The sequence below is a fragment of the Anser brachyrhynchus genome, assembly GCF_964034855.1.
Source record: "Anser brachyrhynchus genome assembly, chromosome: 2".
Taxonomy (NCBI): domain Eukaryota; kingdom Metazoa; phylum Chordata; class Aves; order Anseriformes; family Anatidae; genus Anser; species Anser brachyrhynchus.
Window position 1 is genome coordinate 107,429,785 of NC_137695.1, and position 22,727 is coordinate 107,452,511.

Consider the following 22,727-nt stretch of genomic DNA (forward strand, 5'->3'; position numbering starts at 1 on the left):
GATAAATAAAAAGAACAATTGCCTATCACTAGTGAACTATTTCTGTTCACTGTTTCCTCAAGACTTTCAGTACTAACATCCTGCGTTTCCCACCACACTAATACGTGTCAAAGACATTTTCCTGCACCTACAGGGGATAAGTATCAATTTAATAAATACTTCAATTCCACAAATGTAACGACTGGACTACCTTTAGTTCCTTGCTCCAGCATCTTTAGAACTCCACAAATTTACATTATTGAATGCTTTTACTGTAGCTAAACATGATGTTGCAAATATAGCTCTTACCTTACTAAAATACTGAAAAACTCTTAACAAATATATTAAAAGACTCAGTGTTACTCTGGTAACATCTAATTTACAGGATTAAAAGCTTTGTCATGCAGTGACGAAGTTTCTATCAGTTTGTATCAGTCTGCAAACTCAGGAGTACTTCTCATTTTCTGAACCCCCACAACGAAGCTATAAATTCACGCTGTAGCATTTACTGTTAACACAAAGGGTTGCATTATGCAGAACTGCAACACTGCAAACCTACCATAAGACAGATTTTGTGCATCGGGTTTCTGATGGCTTTCACGTCATTTACACTTCTCTATCTTATTTTGGTTCCCTGGGGACCTGCATGCCTCTGCAGTTAGCTCACTACAAGAGAACACGGACCGTTTTTACACACAGATTAGTAGGTCAAACGTGACTACAAAGGCCAATGAGCAATGTTAATATTAGGTATTTAACTTCAGTTTGTCAGAGGGTTTGCCACCAACCTGTATATCCTTTCTAAATAAAACAGTAAGGATGACACATAAGCATAATGAGCTTGGGTAGATGGCTTCTATTTCCTCTCCTTGAGCACACGATGGATTGTTATTATTAATAGAAATTTCCAGCTTACAGACACTATCAACACTTACTATCCAACTTTCAATTATATCGCTTTGCTTTTAATACACATTCAGCTCAGTAATAAAATCCGATCACTCCCAAACTAATTCTGCACTCACATTGCTGCGCTTCCCCTTGCAAAGAGAGTAAAAGGAGTTTGCTCTCATGTGCATCATGGACAGAAAATTCCAGTGATGTCTTATTCTGTAGACCTGGAAACTGTATTCAGAGCTGCTCAACACATGAAAACAATAAAAATAACATTTTCCTTCCAATGGCAGGCACTCAGTTATTGTGCAAGATGACAATGGCCTCCTCACAACTTCTAACAGACCTCTCTCTGAAGACTTGGTCTCCACTGCTAGAACTCATTTACATCAGCATTTCGCACAGAAGTGAAGGATCATAAGCGCAGAGACAACTCATCATTTCAGGGCTTTATCTGGAACAGCTGGGAATACTATTAGCGCTTTTGTATGGCTGCCAGACAGCCACACTGCTGATACATTCCTGAGCAGAAATTAGTTAGGAGAAAAATCCCATAGGACGATGACAGGCTCCTATCTTCTAGCTGTTGGTGCCCGTCAGAAAGAGCTGCAGATTCCCTGAACCCCACACAAGATAGAAGATAAAGGTTAGCACACAGCTGGAGACCAAACAGTGTTCAGAGCAGGTCCCCAAGTTAGCAGCAGGAGTATTTATGGTCTCATCTACATCCCCCAAAAACATGGGAAATCTTCCCCAGCAGATTAGGGATTCAGACTTCAAAAAGATTTCCTGAAAAATTCAGAAGATACTGTTACCCCTTCACAAGACAGTTTAGTTTACAGTTCAACTGATTCTCTATTTTCTGAAGAATTATTTAAAGAAAATTATTACAAATAAAAAAATCCTAGCTCCATATTGAGCCCATCCTGCTCAGTGGTATCAATCTGAGAAGTAAAACGTACAAGCAGAGTAAGATACACAAGAGACTCTCTGAAACTGCTCTCCTACAGAAATTTTAATGGATGGAATAGCTTTTTCTTCATAAGTATTTCTTATGATCTTTTGTAAGGAACTGCATCTTTTATGACTTTATCAGCACATGATTACTGAAAGGAGGTTAACCATTTATTTTGTAACATCAGTTATTCTGGTCACTCTCTCATATAAACCATTACTGCTTCAAACAAAATCTGGTTTTGCTCCCATGCTGCCACAGCACAAGTTCTTGCATGCACAAGGGTTGTTTTGAGTCAGGAAATAGATCCAAATTAAAACTATCCCTGTAAAAAGAAAATTCATTTTAACCCCTTAAGTCACCTAAAATAACTCACTCCACAGCTGACCTCCACTCTGGCTATCACAGAGGAGTGGGGAATAAATATCACAGGGACATGAAAACCAATATGACATTTAATTATTATTATTATTATTTTTTTTTTTACCTTTTCCAAAACATCTTTAGCATTTTTTCTCAGAATAATTGCTGTGTATTATTAGGTTATTGCCACTACCATTAAAAATATCAAATCATTATATTATCCATATAGTGATCCCTTGCAAGCATACCATTTTTTTTTTCAATACATAATACTACTGAAGCTAGGAGTCCTTTACTTCTGCAGGTAAGATTTATCTGAAAAACTAAACCAAATAACCATGGGATATTTGTCCTTCTCTCTCCATATACCCTCCTGTTCTTAAAGCATTACTGTAATTTACAATTAAAACTATTAAAAAATACCCCCAAATCTTTGCAGGATTAAACTTGCATACAGTTTCAAGAGTTTGGATGACAATGTCATTGATTCAGTAATATTTTAATTTCAATACACATTCACTCTGTCATCATGTAATATCAACACTTGTCTTTTGACATTCATTGACTTCTCAATGAAACGTTTGATTGTGTTTGTTTAAATCCCAAATTACATGACCATAGCAGGTTGTGTATTGTCTAAAAATCAAAGCAGGGGGCAAGAAAAGCTGCCAGAGAAAAGAAACAATCTGAGCACATGCAACAGAATAAGGTGGAATAAAGTAAAAAATCGAAGGACGGAAGGAACAACAAGAGCCTGCGCTGGAAGGGGAATTCTTGAAATCAACCACGTTAAGCAACCGTAAAGAGCCCTTGTTCCATTACATAAGTAGAATGCCTCTTCAGAGTATATTTACAGTAATGACCACGTTTGGACTGCATGAGAGAAAGCTTTCTATTTAACTTACTCTTGCATCTGACTGGCAATTATATGATATGCGTACAATAGGGCTAAGATGTGCTGAATGCATTTTATGTTACAGCTGCAAGAGATAATTTGATTCTTCCTGCAGCTTGCATTTTTGTGGTTTTGATGATTTTTCACATCTTTAAAGCTTCAAAAATGCTTTACATCAGCTACACAATGCGTTATAATCTCTTGTGGAAGAAAGCAGTTACTTTGCTAATGCGCACAGACCCGCATTTATTTGCTGAAGAAGCATTTTTCCTCTTCATCCTTCAGTTTGACTATAGCCAGGAGACACGCCAAATTACACCACAAAGAAACCCACGCTATGTGTAATGCTAACCTCTACCAATTCTAAATTTAGAGGCATCTCATTGAGAATTATAAAAGAAAGTTGATGTGCGAAGAAGGAAAAAAAAACCAGCTAATGGCTTTATTTTAGACCCATCCAACTAATACAGATTTTTTTCTACCACCAATTCAGTATTAGTATGACGTTAATGTCATTTACAAGAGAAAAAAAAAATAAGGTATTGTTTTTCTTAAGTACCAACTTGAACTGTTAGTTTTAACTAAAGAATAACACATTTTTGAGTTACAGTATCCTTTAGGCACACAGCCATTAGTTAGTAACAATAGTCCTTCAAAACTGTGGCAGAAGCAACAATTCCTGCATTTCTCGAAATTGGTTTGATTTATAGTGCTGTGGCAGCAAATTCTTAAAGAGTTATTATTTAAATATGTGCGTGCTTGTTACAAATAGTCACTATCTTCATTCTAACATGCCAGAATATTGCGTGCTGGCTCGCTGTTTTTGATCTTCCAAACTGCACTTTTAAGAAGTAGCAAGGTACAATGGCATCCAGAACTTCCTGCCTTCTGAGACACAGGCAATGGAGGAACATGAATATTATTTTGAAACTTTGTTTAAAAACATAAATCTCTGAAATTCAGGCTGTGATACTTGGGTTTTAGAGGGTTGGAAAGTAAGGATCTTTCTGATACTGAGAGTGCTCAGTGTCAGCTCTGTATTTCTAAGTGCTTTGTTCTTTCAGAATATGTAGGAAAATTATAGGCAAAAAAAGCAATTTCACGTTTCCAAAATTTTCTACACCACTCCAAAGTTGGGAATCAAGATTTCTCTTCTGTTATTCTGGGTGGTTGGGTGGGGGTATTTCCCTTAAATGAAAGTTTCCAGTTTGGATACAGATACACTGAAAATAACAGCTTCTATAGTCTTTTACTTTCTTTCAACCCTTACCCTGCCAGTTCCTAATTCGGTGCTGGCTTGCACATTTTTGAATTCTGCCATAATACCTAAGTAATGCTGGAGGACACCACGTGATTAGACTAAACTAAGAAGCTGAAGAAAAGAGGACCCATTTTATTACTCCTCCAGCAGTGGTACAGTGTGCTCACGAAAACTTGAGGTGGTATGCAATGGTAAACCCCGAATATAGGCGTCACAAAGGAAGAAGGTCAAAGTTCTTAAAACTGACTCTTCCAAAGTTAGAAGTGTAAAATTCAGGTCACACTTACTGTTTTATTTTAGCTAGTGTTTCAGCTAAAATTTCAAACGGCACGTATTTCGAAATACACTTCAAAACCTCAACTTAGAATCGGAGTAGATAATGAGGTAAGAACCCCGTGCCAGGCAATCACTAACACGTTGTTAAAGACGTTGGATAAACATGTTTATTGGTAATTCTGGCATGTGCTTGGCACCTGTGCCCATGCAATCCTTTATGTGGTTAGGGGATTTTTTGGAAGAGAAACAGGTATTGCACAAAGTCTGTTTGAGTAAGTTCAATTCCTTCACACTTAAACAGGTTTAAGGAAAAAGAAACAACAGCAAACCACTGGGAATACTACGCAGTTCTGAGAAAGAAAGAAAGAGAGAAAGAGAAATGGTAAGCATGAAATAAGACAAGTTGCCTACTCACTTCTTTTTTCTTTCTTCTTAAATTTTCCTTTCTTCTTCCCATGCTCCTTTTCATCATCAGATACTATATCTGGAGGCTCATGCAAGCTGTCATGAGGTGGCGAAGGCTCACCGGTGCGGTACAACCCAGGGAATTTTGTAGGACTGATTTCTTCAGAGCTGGGAGTACGAGCAAGACCCCCACTGTGTTCTACCCGACGGTGTTCACTGGGGCTGCTAGTGGGAGGCAGGAAGCACTCGGTCATTCTGATTCCCTGATATCAAAGTGAAATCTTCTGCTACCTGTCCATCACACCTGTAGCAAGGGAAAAAATAAAAACATCACAATTTTAAGCAATGGTTTTCAAACACCTTGTTTAGAACTCTGTCCTGAAAATATTACAGACAGCAACGCTGTTTACAACGAACACTGAAACTGATGTCACGAGGCAGTAATATAACAGCAGGTCCTAAGCTCAGTGTTTGCAGAATCTGCCCATTAGGAGTAAGAGAGCTGCTATTTCAGCCACCCCTGCTTTATACTATGTAAAACATTACATATTAAGTACGTGTTTTTACATTTGAAGTAACTCTTACAGAACTCAGAGGCAGTTTGCATGCTGATTGTTAATGTTTATTATGAAAGAGTCAGCTAACTTTCAATTCGTTACGTAAAACAGGATTGTCTGGAAGCTCAGAGTGTTTGTGAGCACTGCAGCTGCACAAAGATCATTTTCGTCTTTCCCAAGCATATTTTATAGATGCAAATAAGAACTTGCTTAGCCTGTTGCAGTAAGACAGAAAAAAAGAGTCTTGAAGTCAAATCCATCTTCAGATCATGCTAATGCAAAGTAAAGAAGGTAGAACAAGAACAATCAAGTTTTTTAATCATCTACAGCAATCACAACTTCAAGTTTGAAGAAGTTATATTGGGTCATCTGCACCCAGATGCTGTTATGTTGTTTGCTTGGGAGTTGTAGCAAAATAAAAACTAAGATGAAAATTGCTGAAGGAGCAATACATAAATTTTAGCAATGGAACTTGTAAGCAAAAAGGTCTTCCTAACATAAATATATTTCAGAAATTCCTTGGGAAGAGCTACACCTCGTGGAACGTCATAGCTCCAGAGTCAGCTTTCTGAATTTGGCCCTTTTTGCCTACAATGGTCCCCCTCAGATATGGCCCCTTCCTTCAAGGGAAGGAAAGACAGGAGTTGGTCTCTGTCACCCTTGTGTGTCCCTTCCAACTCAGGATGTTCTATGATTCTGTGAAAAATAGAGCAAATCCCAGGGAAAAAAGCAACAAACACTTCCATCCATGTAGTTGGAGGACAGCTCAAGTCATGGTCAGACACTAACTTTAATCCATCTCAAGTCTGTGCTGCTGCGTTGCTGTTTAAAGGACTGCTTAAATCTACTGGAAGACAAACAGAAGGAAGAACGATAATTTTTAAAGCCATAACCAGGCTGTCTACGCAGCCATGCAAATGTCACGGCAACTGACAAAGCCATCGAGGTGGCTGTGGAGCCACTGCCTCAGAAAACAGAATTAAAGCGCGTTAAGGTTGCACACAAGGCCACATCAGACCTATCTCCACGAGTATTTTAGTTACGACAGCAGCACATCCAAACGTAATAGCTCTGGCTTCTGTCCTAGCCATTAGCCTCTGCAGTCACTGCCGGTACTCGTGCTGTTTAGCGCAGACAGGTAGTTCACAACGAAGAAAAAAGTAGCCAACACTTTGCTAAGCTAGACAACCGACCACAGATATCCAGTATTTTATGAAATCCTCATTCAGGGAAACAAAAGATACCTACTGGCTAAGCAAGAACTCAACGTCCAGGTCCCTAAAGCTTTAGGCTTAGAGATACCCAAAAAAGGTCAAAATTTGCAATTATAGAAGCACATTCACTACTACTGGTGGCACAGACTGGCAGCACGGTCGTACCTCATCTGAGTACGGGAATGAGCCGTACAATTCCTACATGTCACCTCTCTTTATGTCATCCACCAAAAAAACACAGCCCCCAAACAGCCCTGCCAAAACCTACCAAAAGCTGTTGAACAGCAGACACCATACCAACAGTAACTCACGGAATGAAATTAGAAATACTACACATCATTTCTTTTAGTGAATAGGATGCCCCTTATCTTCAAGTCAGTCTATGTCTAGAGTGGGCAGGACAGGTAAGCGTGAAGAGGGAAAGGATAAGGTCCCCGTGAAGGATGTAAAGAGCAACCTGGAAAAGCGGTGCCTCGCCTCTGGCCTCCGGCACGTTACACAACATCCTAGAGCAGTGTTTTACTCAGCTGCTCAGCTCCTGGGGTCTTATTTACAGATTGGGAGAATACAGAAAACAACACGAAATTGCGTTTTGCCGGGTTAATAATCTTAAATGTGTCCAGCTAAGTGGTGGTGGTTGGTTTGTTTTTTTTTTTTTCACCCTTAATTTTTAAACCCTCATCCTTCAGTTCTCTGTATGCAGAGCAGAGAGAAAAATTAATTACAGATGAAACAAAATAGCTCACTGCAGGAGATCACTCACAGAGTGGTTATGGAAATAACAGCTACTCAGATAAGGATTTGAATAGGGCACAGCGAGACACAGGATTAGGAAGGGAAACAAAATATTCATGAGATCTTTTATATTGTTCATTCTTTATTCTAGCTAAACTAGAGACACTAAGAAAAAATACAGATGATGATGAGTATTTGTAAATACAACAAATTACAAAGCACTTGTGGTTCATATTCTTTATTTTACAGCTTTAAGAAAGCACTACTCTTCCACATGTGCAACTTCCAATCCCGTCCCATCAAGGCTTATCAGCAGAATCAGGGCCGTAGGCCTACCCCGGAAATCTCTTCCACTTGTGCTAATGGATGTTAATGCAGTGCTGCCGCACAGCTCTGCACCCTTCCTCTGGCTTTCACGGATATTTGCTGACAGCAAGAGATGGCGTGACTGAAAAATCACGGATCCCCCCAGCAGGACCCTTCTCCTGCCAACTCCTCTCTCCGCCGTGACCCTTTCTTCCCGGTCTGTTACTGCATCAGTCCTCTGAAGCCACGGTGCCAGGAAGGCACCCAACCCCTCTCTGACCACCTTAGGTCTGTGGTACAGCTTCATCCCCCAAACTGCACTTCGTTCTCTGCATTTTCCCTGTAATTTCGAGCTTTGTTTTCTTTACCGCCCGCTGCTAGTACTGCCACAGTTCCAGCCTGATTTCTTTTTCATCCTCAGCAGGTCACACACAACATGCTTCGGCCTCTGTGACCCACTCCTTGCTCAGGCTCATGTTTGCCCCTCCCTTGTTCTTTATCCAGTCGGTTCCTCCTCTCCAGCTGCACGCTGCTTGCTTCCAGATGCAGTTCTCCATCTCCTTTCTCCCTGATTAGCCATCAGTTTCTGCTTCCTCTGAGATGATGTTCTCTGCTGCAGTCACTTGTTTCCTCGTAATTATCTACCTTATCTTCTCACCTTGTCCCCACTCCTCCCACCGGCCTTCAGCCTCTCTCCCTAGTACCGCAAGAAATCATTGCCTTCCTCGCCTCCCTGCCAACAGCAGGCTCCTCGAGTCCCACCAGCTCCTGCTTGCTTGACTTTTGATTCTTCCTCCAGAAGAGCCAAGAAAATTGTTACGTGGCAGCAGCAAAGCATTTCTCCCAGTTCCAGCGCCTGCTCAGACCTACCTATTCTCTTCAGTACTTCCCAAACGCAGTTTCAGGGAAAGTCTTCCTGCCCAACATGGAGTTGAACATTCAGAATAACTGAGTGTGAAAAATAAAGAGCTTTTACTGAACGTATGCAGCATTTTGACCTTTCCTCTATCCCCCCAGGAAAGAGTAAATTGAAAGAGATTTAAACAAGGGGGGGCAGAAGGCATATCCTTAACACAAACACTCTTTAGCTGTCGCTACCATCTTTCAAGACCATACACCAAATACAGGAATGTGGGTTGGGAAGAGGAAGATGCTTGCAGAACTAAAACAAGCAAAAAAAAATGTATTTTCCTCATTTTTGAAAATACCTGAACTCTTCTCTAAAAACTCAGCCTGAGCTATGTGTCTAAGAAGAAAGAAAATCAATGTTAAACAGCTGAGGTTTGGCAAAGCCACAGAAAAACAAAGACAGAGAGACATGACAGGCGACTTCAATAGATCTCGCTTATTACAGCGTGTCACAAAAATTGGCACCAACACATTAAAGAGGCCCAGCCTAAAAGACCAAACTCACAGCTCTCTTTCATTCAGTACAAAAGGCTCCATTATTTCTGTTTTGCACTGAGCCTGTGTTGTGACTTCGTGCCTTGTAACCAATTGCAGCAGCTGAAGCAAATTGAAGCAGGTGATTGCACGCACAGATGCTGCTTCGTAAAACTGCTGAGCAGAGTAAAAGACACCGGGAATTTTGCTGCAAAAATTTCGCAAGACCACGTCTGAAGCGTGGCGGATGTCCCCAGGTCATCCCACTCTGCCACACACTGAAAATCTGGATGTCCCACTGAAAATAGCCCCAGCAAGTCAGTGATCAGAGGCCGGAGGCAGTGGGAACGCTCACTCGGCGGTGAGAACCTGTTGTCTTAACTACGCAAGAGCAGGGTCCAGAATACAGCGGTGTTCATCAGCCCTGGTCTTCAGCCCAAAACACCTGGCCACACGCGAAGAAGTGATGTTACTCAAAGACAGGAGGCACACTGCTCGGGGGCGAAATCACCCTAGTAATAAGCATAGCTCCACTTCGGAAAGTAGTGAGGCGGCAGAGGAATGGACAACAGCTACCAGCTGTGGTCTAAGCATGTCAGAGCACTTTAGAAACTGTGAGTGGTACTCTGGTACGACGGATGGTTAGAAAAGATGACTGGGAGATGAGAAGAGAGCTCGAAGCAAGTTACTTACTGCGACTACACAACACCCAAGATGTGCCTAGGTTCTGCACCTAGCGTCTTCTGCAAAAACGTGGGCAGCCATTAAAACCGTGGGCCTTCTAAGACGACATAGCTTAGTAAGCCCAAAATTAATCATCTTGTATTTGCTGACATCTGTCAACTACAGCAACAACTTAGACAAAGAACAAAGTTTTTACTAGCTTAAACTTGATGCACCGCTTATGTTTTACTGAAATCACTCTGAAGTTTTATTACTGTAATAAAACACAGCAGTTAAAGTTGCCTTCAGGAAAAAAAAGAGATGCATTTTTACAATGTATTGAAAAGCTTAATGCAAAACACTGCTTATGCTCTCCCACTTTTTAAACTGCCATGTTGCCATGCAGTCTAATAGCAAACCGACATTAGAGGCCGCCTCTTTTATCTGCCGACCAGACCCCAGGTGCGCCAACAGCGCCCCTTTCTTGGTTGAACAGGGCAACGTGATCATGGGAAGAGAAAGCGAAGTGCATCAGGTAGACCAGTAAAGCAAGTTTAAAATTTCCCTAGTCAGAGTAATCACACAAACAGCATGAAGTAACCCTCGTGAGTCATTCACTCTCCATACCTGGCACTAATTAAAGCTTCAGGAAGGCCTGGACTCAGATTCATGAGGCTGATGGGCACTGTAACCAGGCCAGACTTTTGCAGAATACCCTGACTAGTCACACACCTGCACTGCAACTGCTACTGCCCACCCAGAGAATAAGTTCTTTTTTCAAACTTCTTGGGAAAGTGCTGGTCCGCTGCCTGGGACTTTCTAGCCTAACCCTTCTGCAAAGCCTGCTCCCATTTCCCATGGTCTTGCTGCCAGAGTAACCCAATCCCAATATGCCCCTAATGTAGCTCAAGTCCAGTGTACTAGTTTCCCATTCCATGGCCTAGCCCCACAGCTTCCAGGCTCAATCCCTCTCCTTTACTATCTCCATTCCTTCTCCTGCTGTGCATCTCATGCAGCCCAGTTCCTCCACCACCAGCCCTGTCCCTCTTCTCTCTCACAACCTCCTTCCACCACCCAGGTGTTCAGCACCTAGACCCACACAACTTCGGTTTCACCATTCCTCCTCTCCACACCCAGTGCTTCATCTAATCTCACTTGGCTGCTCGCTGTTGCCTAGGTTTTCCCTTCCTACCTTCTGTTTCTTCCACATTCAGTCCTACTTAGGGCTTCTGAGAAGTACGGTCCACCCACAAGCAAGGAAATTTGGGAGGCCATCTCCTGCCAGACTTGGTTATCCCCTTTAAAATACAAATAGCATTAACAAGGTTATCCCGATTACTGAAATATTTTTTCATTACAGAAAAGGGACTTTCTTCCCTGCTAGCTTAATTCTCATAAATAGCTTGAAGGATTTCGTTAGTGTTTTTTAGATTTTTAAACACCAGCCAAAGAAACCCAACCAGTCGCTTTTCAGCCCAAATGAAAACGTGATAACTTCTGATAAAGGCTCAACTACTGAGAGCTGACTTGAATAATACAAACTGTCCTGCAAATGTATCAAACCCTCCTATGCTTCTTAAAAAAAAAAAAAAAAAACACCACATTATTACTTAGATTGGCCTTAGAACTATCCCTGGTATGACAATCCTGCCCCTCTTTCTCCTGCCCATCTCCCCAAATTCCCACTTGCACCAGCACTAAGACTTGTGCAACAGAACAGGAATTTCTGCTTTTACCACAAAAGAGAAAGGGAGGAAAATACAGTAAAAGGTGTGCAGTTTACTTTTATTTTTTTAAACAACTTCTATAAACAATTTCTATTAAAAATACAAATATAATTTCTATCACCCCAGGTTTTGTTTGCTCTCAGTTTTATACAATTCACATTTTCTGACATGTCTTTTTAAGAGCTAATTAATCCCTGGTCACCACAGGTCTGCAGCAAGTCATACAGCTACTGATGATCTAGAGAATTAAGACTAATTTTTATACTTTCATCAGGTGCTGGACCAAGTTTGTTTAAGGACAATTCCGTTTGTCACACAGATTTCAACTACTGGTATCATTCACTCACACTCCACTCCCTCAGCTCAGCCAGCTTGAAGACAGAAGTTCGTTTAGTGGAGTCAGTCTGAAAAAAAACAAAAGCAAAAACAACCCCCCTGGCTGGTTGAACTGAATGTACTAAAAATGCTACTTAAAAAGCAAGTTCTAATCAACAGTGAAAAAAAAAAAAAAAAGGCAGATTAGAAGCTGACGGATTTGGCATCAAATACTTTATGGACTTGCTGCTCCAGCTGCATGCATTTAAGTCCATGGGGCCCAATGGGATTCATCCCAGGGTCCTCAGAGAGCCGGCTCGTGTCATTGCGAGACCTCTCTCAATTATTTTTCAATGGTCTAGGGAATCCGGAGAGGTCCCAGTTGAGTGGAAGGTGGCAAACGTTGTTCCAATTTGCAGGAAGGGCAAGAAAGAAGACTGAGGTAATTACAGGCCTGTCAGTCCCACTTCAGTGCCTGGTAAAACTATAGAGAAGATTATTCTGGGAGTTACTGAAAAATACCTGAAATACAATGCAGTCATTGGTCACAGCCAACATAGGTTCACGAGGGGCAAGTCCTGTCTAATGAACTTAATTTGCTCTTATGACAAGGTCACCCACCTAGTTGACCAAGGGAAGGCAGCTGATATAATCTGTACGGATTTCAGCAAAGCTTTCAATGCTGCTTCTCACAGTATCCTTCAGGACAAAATGTCCAACATACAGCTAGACAGAAACATAATGTGGTGGGCGAACAACTGGCTGACAGGTCCAGCTCAAAGAGTTACAGTAAATGGGGTTACATCAGGCTGGCTGCCAGTCTCTAGTGGGGTTCCACAGGGCTCCGTTTTAGGGACAGTTCTCTTAGTGTTTTCATAAATTACTTCAATTTAGGGCTTGAAGGTATACTAAATACATTTGAGAACAACATTAAATTGGGAGGAGCAATTGACTCCACTGAGGGTAGAGAGGCCTTGCAGAGAGATCTGGACAAATCAGAGGCTGGGCAATCGCCAACAATATGAAGTTCAACAAGAGCAAGTGCCGGATTCTGCACCTGGGATGGGGCAACCCTGGCAGTCTGCATGTTGGCCAGTCTGGGGAACGAGAGGCTGGAGAGCAGCCCTACAGAAAGGGATCTGGGGGTTCTGGTTGATGGTAAGGTGAACATGTGTCAGTGTGCCCTGGCAGCCAAAAGGGCCAACCATGTCCTGGCACAGCACGGCTAGCCAGTTGGGGGAAGGGATTGTCCTGCTCTGCTCTGCTGCGGCCTCACCTCGAGTGCTGTCTGCAGTTTTGGGTGTCACAGTGTAAGAGAGATATAAGGCTGTTAGAGAGTGTCCAAAGGAGGTCTGCAAAGGTGGCGAAGGGTCTGGAGGGGAAGACGTATGAGGAGCGGCTGAGGTCCCTTGGTTTGCTCAGCCCCGAGCAGAGCAGGCTGAGGGGAGGCCTCATGGCGGCCTGCAGCTCCCTCACGAGGGGAGCGGAGGGGCAGGCGCTGAGCTCTGCTCTCTGGGGACAGCGACAGGACCCGAGGGGTCGGCACGGGGCTGGGACAGGGGAGGGTCAGGCTGGGTGTTAGGGAAAGGGTCTGCACCCAGAGGGTGGTCGGGCACTGGGACAGGCTCCCCAGGGCAGGGGTCACAGCACTGAGCTGCTGGAGTTCAAGAAGCATTTGGACAAGGTGCTCAGACGTAGCCTGATTTTTGGGTGGTGCCGTGTGGAGCCAGGAGCTGGACTCAATGATCCTTGTGGGTCCCTTCCAGCTCAGGATATTCTGTGATTTCAGTTTTAAGCATTTCTGATATCCTTTCTAGAGCACCTACAGACTGAATAGGATGGATCACACTATGGAAAACCAGAACCCAGTTTTTCAACCAGGCTATAACTCCGCTCGCTCAGTTCTGTCACCCAATTCAAAAACCTATGGCCCAGAGTCTAAATCCATCCCCCCCCTTTTTTTTTAATACTGCAAAATGACAAGCATAAACAGCAAGTATAACAGACACTTTGCTATGGCTTGAACCTTGGTAACAAGCCTGGGACATGCCTATATACCAGAAATACGCAATAACACACTGGCATATCTGCGACAACAGTAATTCGCCTGGCACAAACAACAGCAGCAGCGGTGCAAGAGCACCTCGAGGCCCCTGCCAGCAGCTCTGTGGAAGCCCTGGGAACACCCTCAGCTCACGCACACACAGGCAGACACAGTGGCCAATGCCACTGCATGTGCACCGACACCTTTCTTACCCATGCCAGTTACAAGGAAACCAGGACAGGTGTGCCCCCCTGCGAGCATCTCGCGATTTGTGTCTGCCGGTTTGTCCGCTGAAAGCCACGTGCTACCGCACAGTACGCTTTGGTAGAGACAAAGCCTGGCTACACTGCACAACCCTGCTTAATATGTAGAGGAAGCAACAAAGAGCGCATATGCTGCACGAAGCACCGCATGCTTAATTCAGTCGGTGTCGCTTTTCAACCCACTGCTGAGAGACTGTCTTTGAGACTGGATGTAGAAAAATCAATTAGAAGCACCACGCTTCTTCGCTGAATTGAGTGAATTTTGATCATTACCTTAATCCACTGAATTTTCAAACAGCATTATGTTCATTTTACACAAGTCATTTCAGAACCACACAAGGGTTGGGTTGGAAAGGACCTTAAACACCACCCGGTTCCAACCCCCTGCCATGGGCAGGGACACCTCCCACCAGACCAGGCTGCCCAAAGCCCCATCCAGCCTGGCCTTGAGCACCTCCAGGGATGGGGCATCCACAGCTTCTCTGGGCAGCCTGTGCCAGGGCCTCACCACACCCTCTGCGTGAAGCATTTCTTCCCTATGTCTAAACTAAATCTCCCCTCTTTTAACTTAAAGCCATTCCCCTTTTTCTATCACTCCACTCCCTGACAAAGAGTCCCTCCCCAGCTTTCCTGTAGGCCCCCTTTAGGTACTGGCAGGCTGCTGTAAGGTCTCCGTGGAGCCTTCCCTTCCCCAGGCTGAACACCCCCAGCTCTCTCAGCCTTTCTTCATAGGAGAGGTGCTCCAGCCCTCTGATCATCCTTGTGGCCCTCCTCTGAACTTGCTCCAGTAGGTCCATGTCCTTCTTGTGCTGGGGGCCCCAGAGCTGAATGCGGAGCTCCAGGTGTGGTCTCACAAGGGCAGAGCAGAGGTGGAGAATCACCTCCCTCGCCCTGCTGGCCACACTGCTTTTGATGCAGCCCAGGATACAGTTGGCTTTCTGGGCTGCAAGGACACGCTGCCAGCTCATGTTGAGCTTCTCATCAACCAACGCCCCCCGGTCCTTCTCCTCAGGGCTGCTCTCAACCCACTCTCCACCCAGCCTGCATCTGTGCTTGGGATTGCCCTGGTCCAGGTGCAGGACCTTGCACTTGGCCTTGTTGAACTCCACGAGGTTCGCACGTGCCCCTCTCCAGCCTGTCCAGGTCCCTCTGGATGGCATCCCTGCCCCCCTGCATGTCAGCCACACCACTCAGCTTGGTGTCATCAGCAAACTTGCTGAGGGTGCACTCGCTCCCACTGTCCCCTGCCACCGACAAAGATGTTAAATAATAATCCTTTAACTTGCAGCTCAGCGTTAATGTTTGTCTTACCGATGAACGAATATCCAGTTCTGAGGCCTATCATTCCCAGAAATAAGCATTTCCTAAAAGTAAAAATAATGCCATACAAACCTTTAGTGTTAAAACTGTGAAAAGTAAGTTTCTTGAGCTTTACATTCAATTTTTGCCAGCATGTATTGAACACAAGAAGAGTTCTATAAATTACAAGCTGTCACTTGAACTGACAACTCCATAACCTAACTAGAAACTAAAAACAGCTTTACTTGGATGCCTTCAAAATGTGACACATGACACAGATGATCAGTTTCTATGGATGATTTTTTTCACCCTTAAAACCCTGCATGATCCAATATAATTCAAGCGAATCACATCCAACTTTTGGTGAATATGGAAAAAGAACTGTGGTGGTTGCTCGTTCTGTAGCAGCAGAAAGGAAAAGCAAAGGAAGATTTTGATGCAGAGAAACTGGTTGTATAACAGCTTCTCCGACCATTTTTTTTAAACTATTTACTAATTTTGTGTCTCAGCCAAAACCAAAGATGTTGCAGATAAAGAGTCCTGTGTAGTAGCAAGGTAACATCAGTGGCTACTGACCCTGACACCAAAGTGAATGAAAAACCGCCCATCCTGCCTTCACCAGGCATTGCAGTACCCCCATACCCACTACAGACTGGGCGGCACTCAAATGTTTTCCCAACCTAACTGTAATGGATACAGTGGGATTCTTCTGCGCTCCCAGCACAGCAGTTTTAGCAAAACCTTACTTCTCAAGCAGTTTTATCCACCAAAACAATTTTTTTTCTGATATAGCTCATTTCATTTGGAGATCTGCACTGAGTCATGCCAACAAAGCAATTGCTTCATCGACCCGTGTTACACCTACAGGAGCGCAAGCTGCTGAAATAGAGGCCAATGCCTATCGTACAGATCCTATCTGTAAAAGAAAATGATCTGTTTTAATTAATTTGGTTTAGGAGTTTCTCCACAAAGAACAGGACCACACGATCTCCTCTTTTCAGGCATATTCCCATTAATGCCAACACCAACTCTTCATCAAGACCACGTGAAGCATTTAGCCTTTACGTAAACTTACAAATTTTGCTATTTTGTTCAGTATCCTACCTAGAGTTGGAACTGACCAATTCTGTTTTGCACCTCTGCCCCAGTTTCGCCCACCACCCAAGAGGAAAGTCGATTTCAATATGTATAAGCTCAGCAGATTGTTACTTCTGATTAACATCACCACCCCCAGGGCGGAGATGTTGCAAAGTGCCCCGAGCACTGCCAGCGCTCCCCAGCAGGTATGGGGCAAGGTGGGGCACCGCACCGTGTGGGGCGGCAGCTGGGCTCTGTACTACCTGTGCGCAGCCAACAGCCCGCAGCAGGGACCAAGCTCCACGGAGGGGAATTGGGAAGGTGCCTTGAGCCCGCTTCCCACTGCTCCAACAGCAGCCGTACCCTGCAATACTCACAAGTCTTCGTAGCCAGGCAGCCTTACAAGAAAAGGCATACGAAACATCAGCTTTCTACAAAAACATATGGGCATCTTTAAAATTTCAGATTAAATTCACATGCATTTGCTAAAACCAGCTCCAGAGTATGATAAAACAAGCTTCAACTAAAACCAGCTTCAGGGTATCATTAAAAAACCCCCACATTACCCCACCAAATGCACAACAATTGCTGTTTTCAACTTGATTACTAAATATAATAAAAATGAATGGAGTAACTACACAAGTAGACGCTAAAACGGGGCATGTCCCACCTCTGGCCAAGAAGTTCATTATCGCACAGCACAGGACAAAACAAGGTCTGAGTGCCCTTCCCGCACCTGCTGCGTAGCCCTGCCTACACAACAAGTCACGTTACTTTAAATAAAATTAGTGTAGGTACTTTAACGGAAGCCCTGCTATACACAGGCCAAAATAGTGTCATCCTCCCCCCACCTCAAAAAGAAAATAAAACTGCCTCGGCTGGTATAATGCATTTTTAAGAGTGGTAAAATCCTTGCTGTTTAGGGCTAAAAAACACCTAACACGAATTACCTGTGAAAAATACAGATCTGTAACTGACTGCCTTAATGACACACAGTAACTACAAGCTTCTGTGTGACGTACAGTTGTGTATGTGTTAGAGGCTTTCAAAGTCTGGCTGGAATAGCGTATTAAAAACTTACTTGTGAAAGAAGAACTTAGAAAGAACTAGTAACCAAAACAAAGCTGAACCATGACAGAGAAAGGTAAGCCAGGTCACCGTGAAATTGTCAGCACACAAAAGGACTACTGAAGGGAACAACAGATGCAACTTCTCTTTTTTTTTTTTTGGTAGAGGATTTTGGCACATTCAAAGGTAAGCTTGCAATAGTCGTTGCCAGAAAATTAGTTCTTTTTAATTATCTTTGTTGTAGAACTCGATTTCAATCTACGCCTACATGTGACATTAATATACATTAATGCACTGAGCCATCTAGACAACAAAATCAGGACTGAATATATTCATCACTTCCTCCTTCACCTGGAAAGTTGAGTTTCGGTTCTTTTAAAATCATTTTCAGAACAAGACATTAAAAAAACCACTTGATCACATGAGTTCAATACGTTTTGGAGAACTGCAAACCCAAATTTCTGGATTAAAACTTCAGAAGCATGACCTGTGAAAAATCTTTTCATTTAAGATTAGCTGTCTTATATTTCTAGCCCATTCAATCAATCAAAATATCCCATCAAATATGAAAAGCTCTTTATACTGTCTGAAAAAAACCAGCATCATTTCTGAAGAAGCCTCAAGTGAAAATTAAAAGAGGAGGGTGTCAGAAAATACTTTTTTTCACATTCAATTAAAAGAAGAAGATATCTTAGGCTTTATACAGACTGGTATTATGCTTTTATATAACAATTTGTTCTCAATATTAAAGCCACAAATATAGTAAAATATCTGCAAATTTACTATGTTCTATCAGGCAACATTACTGAATAGAGGAAAAAAATAATCATGCAATTCCATATTAACAGGGTAGAAAAACACTACTAATACCACGGAGTAAGAGAGTTTCATTGCTGGCATGTTTACCTGCGGAATTTGCATTTTGCATTCGATGTACTTCTTGCTAATAAAAACCAGTGAAAATTTGTTTTCATTGCAACATCCAAAAAAATGTTGCTCTGTGACTGGTGATGTGAATTTATGTTTAAAACACACCTGGACAGGCTAGAAATGTGAGGAGAGCAATAAGCATAATTACCAGGGTAAGTTAAATATTAAATTTCACAAGTTATTACAGAAAAAAAAACATTAAAATTGCATTAAAATTGCAGCTTCTAATCTGAGGTGCAACTCCTATTTTTAAAAGTTAGGTATGGTTTTAAAGGGAAGAGATGTTCTTGCAAAAATCTTACTTTTTTTTTGTGAAAAAGGCAAGCTGCAATTTCTGTCAGTGTGACAGCTCTTTTTCCAGAGGTGTCAAGTTAACAGTACCGCTATCGTATATGGTGGTTTTAAAAACCCTTTTTCCAGCTCAAGCTATGGTTGCACCACAGCTTGATGTTCAGTCCCAAGAGCTCCTTCCTGCCAGATGTCTTTTTCCTAGCATGAAGCTCAGTTATTCTTAATATAAAAGCCCAGGGATGCCACCAAAGCTGTAAAACAGGAACTGAATTTTGTTACTGACTTAATCTAGATCATATACACAGAAACGTGAAATTTTTCAGACTATGGAGGACAAAAATATACAGATAAAATGCATTTTTGTTTCACAGCTGCATGAATTAAGCAAGTAGTGTTTTACTAACTATCAAATGTACAAAACAGCAACATGAGACCAGATTTACTTGGCTTAAAATCATTTCCAGTTCGGTCCAAAGTTGCACCCACCCTGCACTCTTCCTCTGCAGCAGCCCCCTGGCCCCGTCCCTCCTCACACAAGCAGCCAGCGCTCATCCCTTTCTTCCCCTGTACGCCTCCAGGGACCAAACCAGCCAGTCTGAAAAAGCTCAGCTCCTTGTGAGCAAGGTGAATAAAGGCAATGTGGAAACGAGAAAGCTGCTGCTACTACTTCCAAAGCCACCCCTTCCGTGGCACTGAAGTAGAGGGCAGCAGATAGTTGTACAAGAACACCTTTCCCCCAGAAGCTAAAACTGTGCGTCTCTACACACTGAGGCAAGGGCTTCCCCAGCTCTGTTCCTGGTGCTGGTATATAGCTGGCAGAAATCATTCAGCCATTCCTCGTTCCCTCCAGGAAAGACAGCAGTCTGGATGGAAGCGAGCTAGGGACTGCCCATGAGGTCATACCAAGAACTATAATCCTTTTTTTTAAGAAATTTCAGAGCTGAATCGATCGCTTAAGGTCTACATATTTTGCTAGCACTTGAAGGAAGCGGACAGATGACAAACTATTAAGGGTGCACCAACGAGGATGAAATGACTTCAATCACTTCCTTCAATTATTATAATAACAACGCAGCAATGACACAATTAATTCTGTACATAGAAGACTACGTCGCTTGATTATTTAAAACTAAACATTTTCTCTACCAACGCTAATGCTAACTAGGTTACATACCACGATCGTCTAAACTATTCTAATTATTCAGACTGATATTATTATTGTTTGAACAACTGGTGAGAACCGGTTTGTTTATTCATTATTTATTTCTTTATTATTTTAAAATTCTGTACCCATTAAGCAATTAGTTGCCATTTTTTATTCAGGATCTTATGTCAAGCTGCTTCTGGAAGAAACACTTGCTCAAGAACATAACTGTTTATTATTTGCATTTTTCTTTGCTTGGTATTACCGAAGCTATGCGAGAAAAAAAACCAACCACGTTCTCTATTTAAATACATCTTTCTTACGTACCAAAGGAAACACTACTGGCTGTGAGCTGATCGCTCCTGAACATTGTGATCTCGTGTCTTTGAATTGGTAGATCTCAGTCTTGCACACATACTTGGAATTCATAGATAAGATAAGAAAAAACAAAGCTGCTGCTTTTTCAATTCACAAGGAATAATAAACGACACCTAGAACTCCTATTACATCTCCCAAAAGCTTTTTGTAAGACATGTTTTGTTTAGCTGTTAACTTTGTTTTTTATCTCCCTAATAAATTACACTGCCCTCTGAAGCCACTCTACTTCATCTCTTTCACAAATTCTTCCATGCTAGTTCAAAACTGTCACGATACTTTATTTGTACAACCTAAACCAGCTTCCTGGTACGCTATCTCCGCGTAACAAAAGCGAGCAATCTCTCATTTCTCTGGATCCGTTCCAGCTGAGCGCTCTGCACTGGCTCCCCACCCGTCCCGAGGCAGTTGTACATCCCTCCCCGGGGCACTGCCCCAGGAAAGCAGCCACCCCTTTTGTTTCGCAGCCTGAAGAGAAACCTGGAGGAATTTGCACGGGATCCCTGCTGTCACTCAGCCTCAGAGGCGACTCGCTTCCTCCCACCACCACCACCATCAATGTCTCTGTCACTGCACCGTACCACACGGCTTTACCCATTTGTATTCACTGAGGTTGAGAGCAAAAAGTGAGGGATGAGCCAGGGGTGGGCAGGAAAACCCCCTTCCTTCTGCTACAAGTCCACCTGCATCCTCACCCTGCTGGCTTCTGCCACGGCAGGCAGGAGACAATTGCTGCCTGAGCACCGCTCACCTCTCGCCACCACACGCCTGGCGATCCAGCCTAAGCTCCCGCAGGCTATTCCCAGCCCAACGACAAGCTCAGTTGATTTTGTTCCTGTTGGTTTGGTTTTTTGAAGCAACAATTTGCAAATTATGGTCCGCAAGACACTGGTGAGTTGAAGAAAGCTGACGAATTCTTTAGGTGAAAATCTGAAGCTGACATATGGCAAACCATGACTATTTTTAAGGGTTGTGAGTCATTCACTGATTCAAAATAATCAGATGCGCTAGTTCAGAGAAAAGCTTAGCAGATTATACCAAACATACAATTAAATGGAGATAAATGTCATACTATACTTTATTTTGACATTTTGAGGCCAGCTACATGACACCAAGCTTTACAGAAAGAACCTAAATTTGCATTTGTTGGTATTTATTGCTAAACAACAGCATCTTCCCTTTTTTCTCTGAAAGAGCTTGTCAGAAATAGCAGCGTGTGCTGAAAAAAACATTCAGAGCCTTGCTGTAAGAAAACACAGCCGAAACATTTTAGGGAAGTGCCTAAACGGGAGATCAGAACCCCGAAGTGCTAGGTGCATACGTGCACCAGTCTAGCTTCACCTACCCCTACGCAGCTAAGCCATGCAGCCCTGAAGCGAGCAGGCAGTCACTGCAACGCCAGGACAACGCATTCCAGCATGGGCCCTCACAAACAGAAATGGAAACAAGGCACCCTGTAGAAGAAACCTTTCCCCCGTACAGCCATAATCACGTAAGGGCTTTTACAATGAAATCGTTACTTTTCGAGAAAAATAGCATCTCCTCTGTCCCCCCAAAGCACCTTCACTCATGGTGGAATAACGCCAGAATGACATTGTATTAGAACTTCAAGGCAGCCATTCCCACCTTCTGTTTCATATATGACAAGATTAAAGAACACAGCTGATTTTCCCTAGCACAGACAACTCCACGCTCCCTGCTTCTCCTTAATAGATAGCCTCTTTCCAACCTAGCTACCTGAACACTGCAGCAGGGCTTTTTGCTAAACTTCAATCACCTCAAAGTAGTAAACACTCAAACCCCATGACAGTTTGCAAGCTTTTTTTTTTCCCATTTCACTTCTCTGTAGAAGAGAGCCCCTCCAGAGCACGTGTTGCACTGACTGTACAAGACTATGCCAAAATGATCTGAAGGAAGCGTACGCCATGTTTCATCAGCAACTGTGTGTAACAACATAAAAAAATTATTCAAAGGGAACCTCTCCCCAATTTTTTTTAAGCTCTCTCATGAATGTGAATCACATCAATCCTGGATCATAACCCCCAGGGCCTTACTATCACCCTTAGAAGGGTGCATGACAGGCGGAGAGTCACGGTGAGCTGGTCACAGAAAGGCTTGGGTTGGAAGGGCGCTTAATGACCAGCTGGTCCAACCTCGCTTCCCAGGTGAGAAACAGGTATAAGGGTGCCAATACGGCTGGCTTGCTGTGCTGGAACGAAAAGATTTACACAAATCCACCTCTTTTACGCGACTTCCAGAAAAGCCTCGGCTTATTATTACTCCTCATTAAGATGACCACCAACCCAAG

The 22,727-nt window shown here is 43.0% G+C and overlaps 1 protein-coding gene across 3 annotated transcripts in view; it reads right to left on the reverse strand.

The window, feature by feature from the left end:
• The window catches only part of RALBP1 (ralA binding protein 1), a 34,622-nt gene that overhangs the window by 11,280 nt on the left and 615 nt on the right, over positions 1-22,727 (reverse strand). For 2 of the 3 annotated variants that reach the window (XM_080579896.1, XM_080579895.1), the window contains exon 2: positions 5,039-5,332. In XM_080579896.1, coding sequence (XP_080436022.1) covers positions 5,039-5,282 — 244 coding nt within the window. In that variant the 5' untranslated portion in view covers positions 5,283-5,332. Of the gene's footprint in view, positions 1-5,038; positions 5,333-22,727 lie in introns of those variants that run through there. The other variant, XM_080579898.1, reaches the window with a different exon arrangement.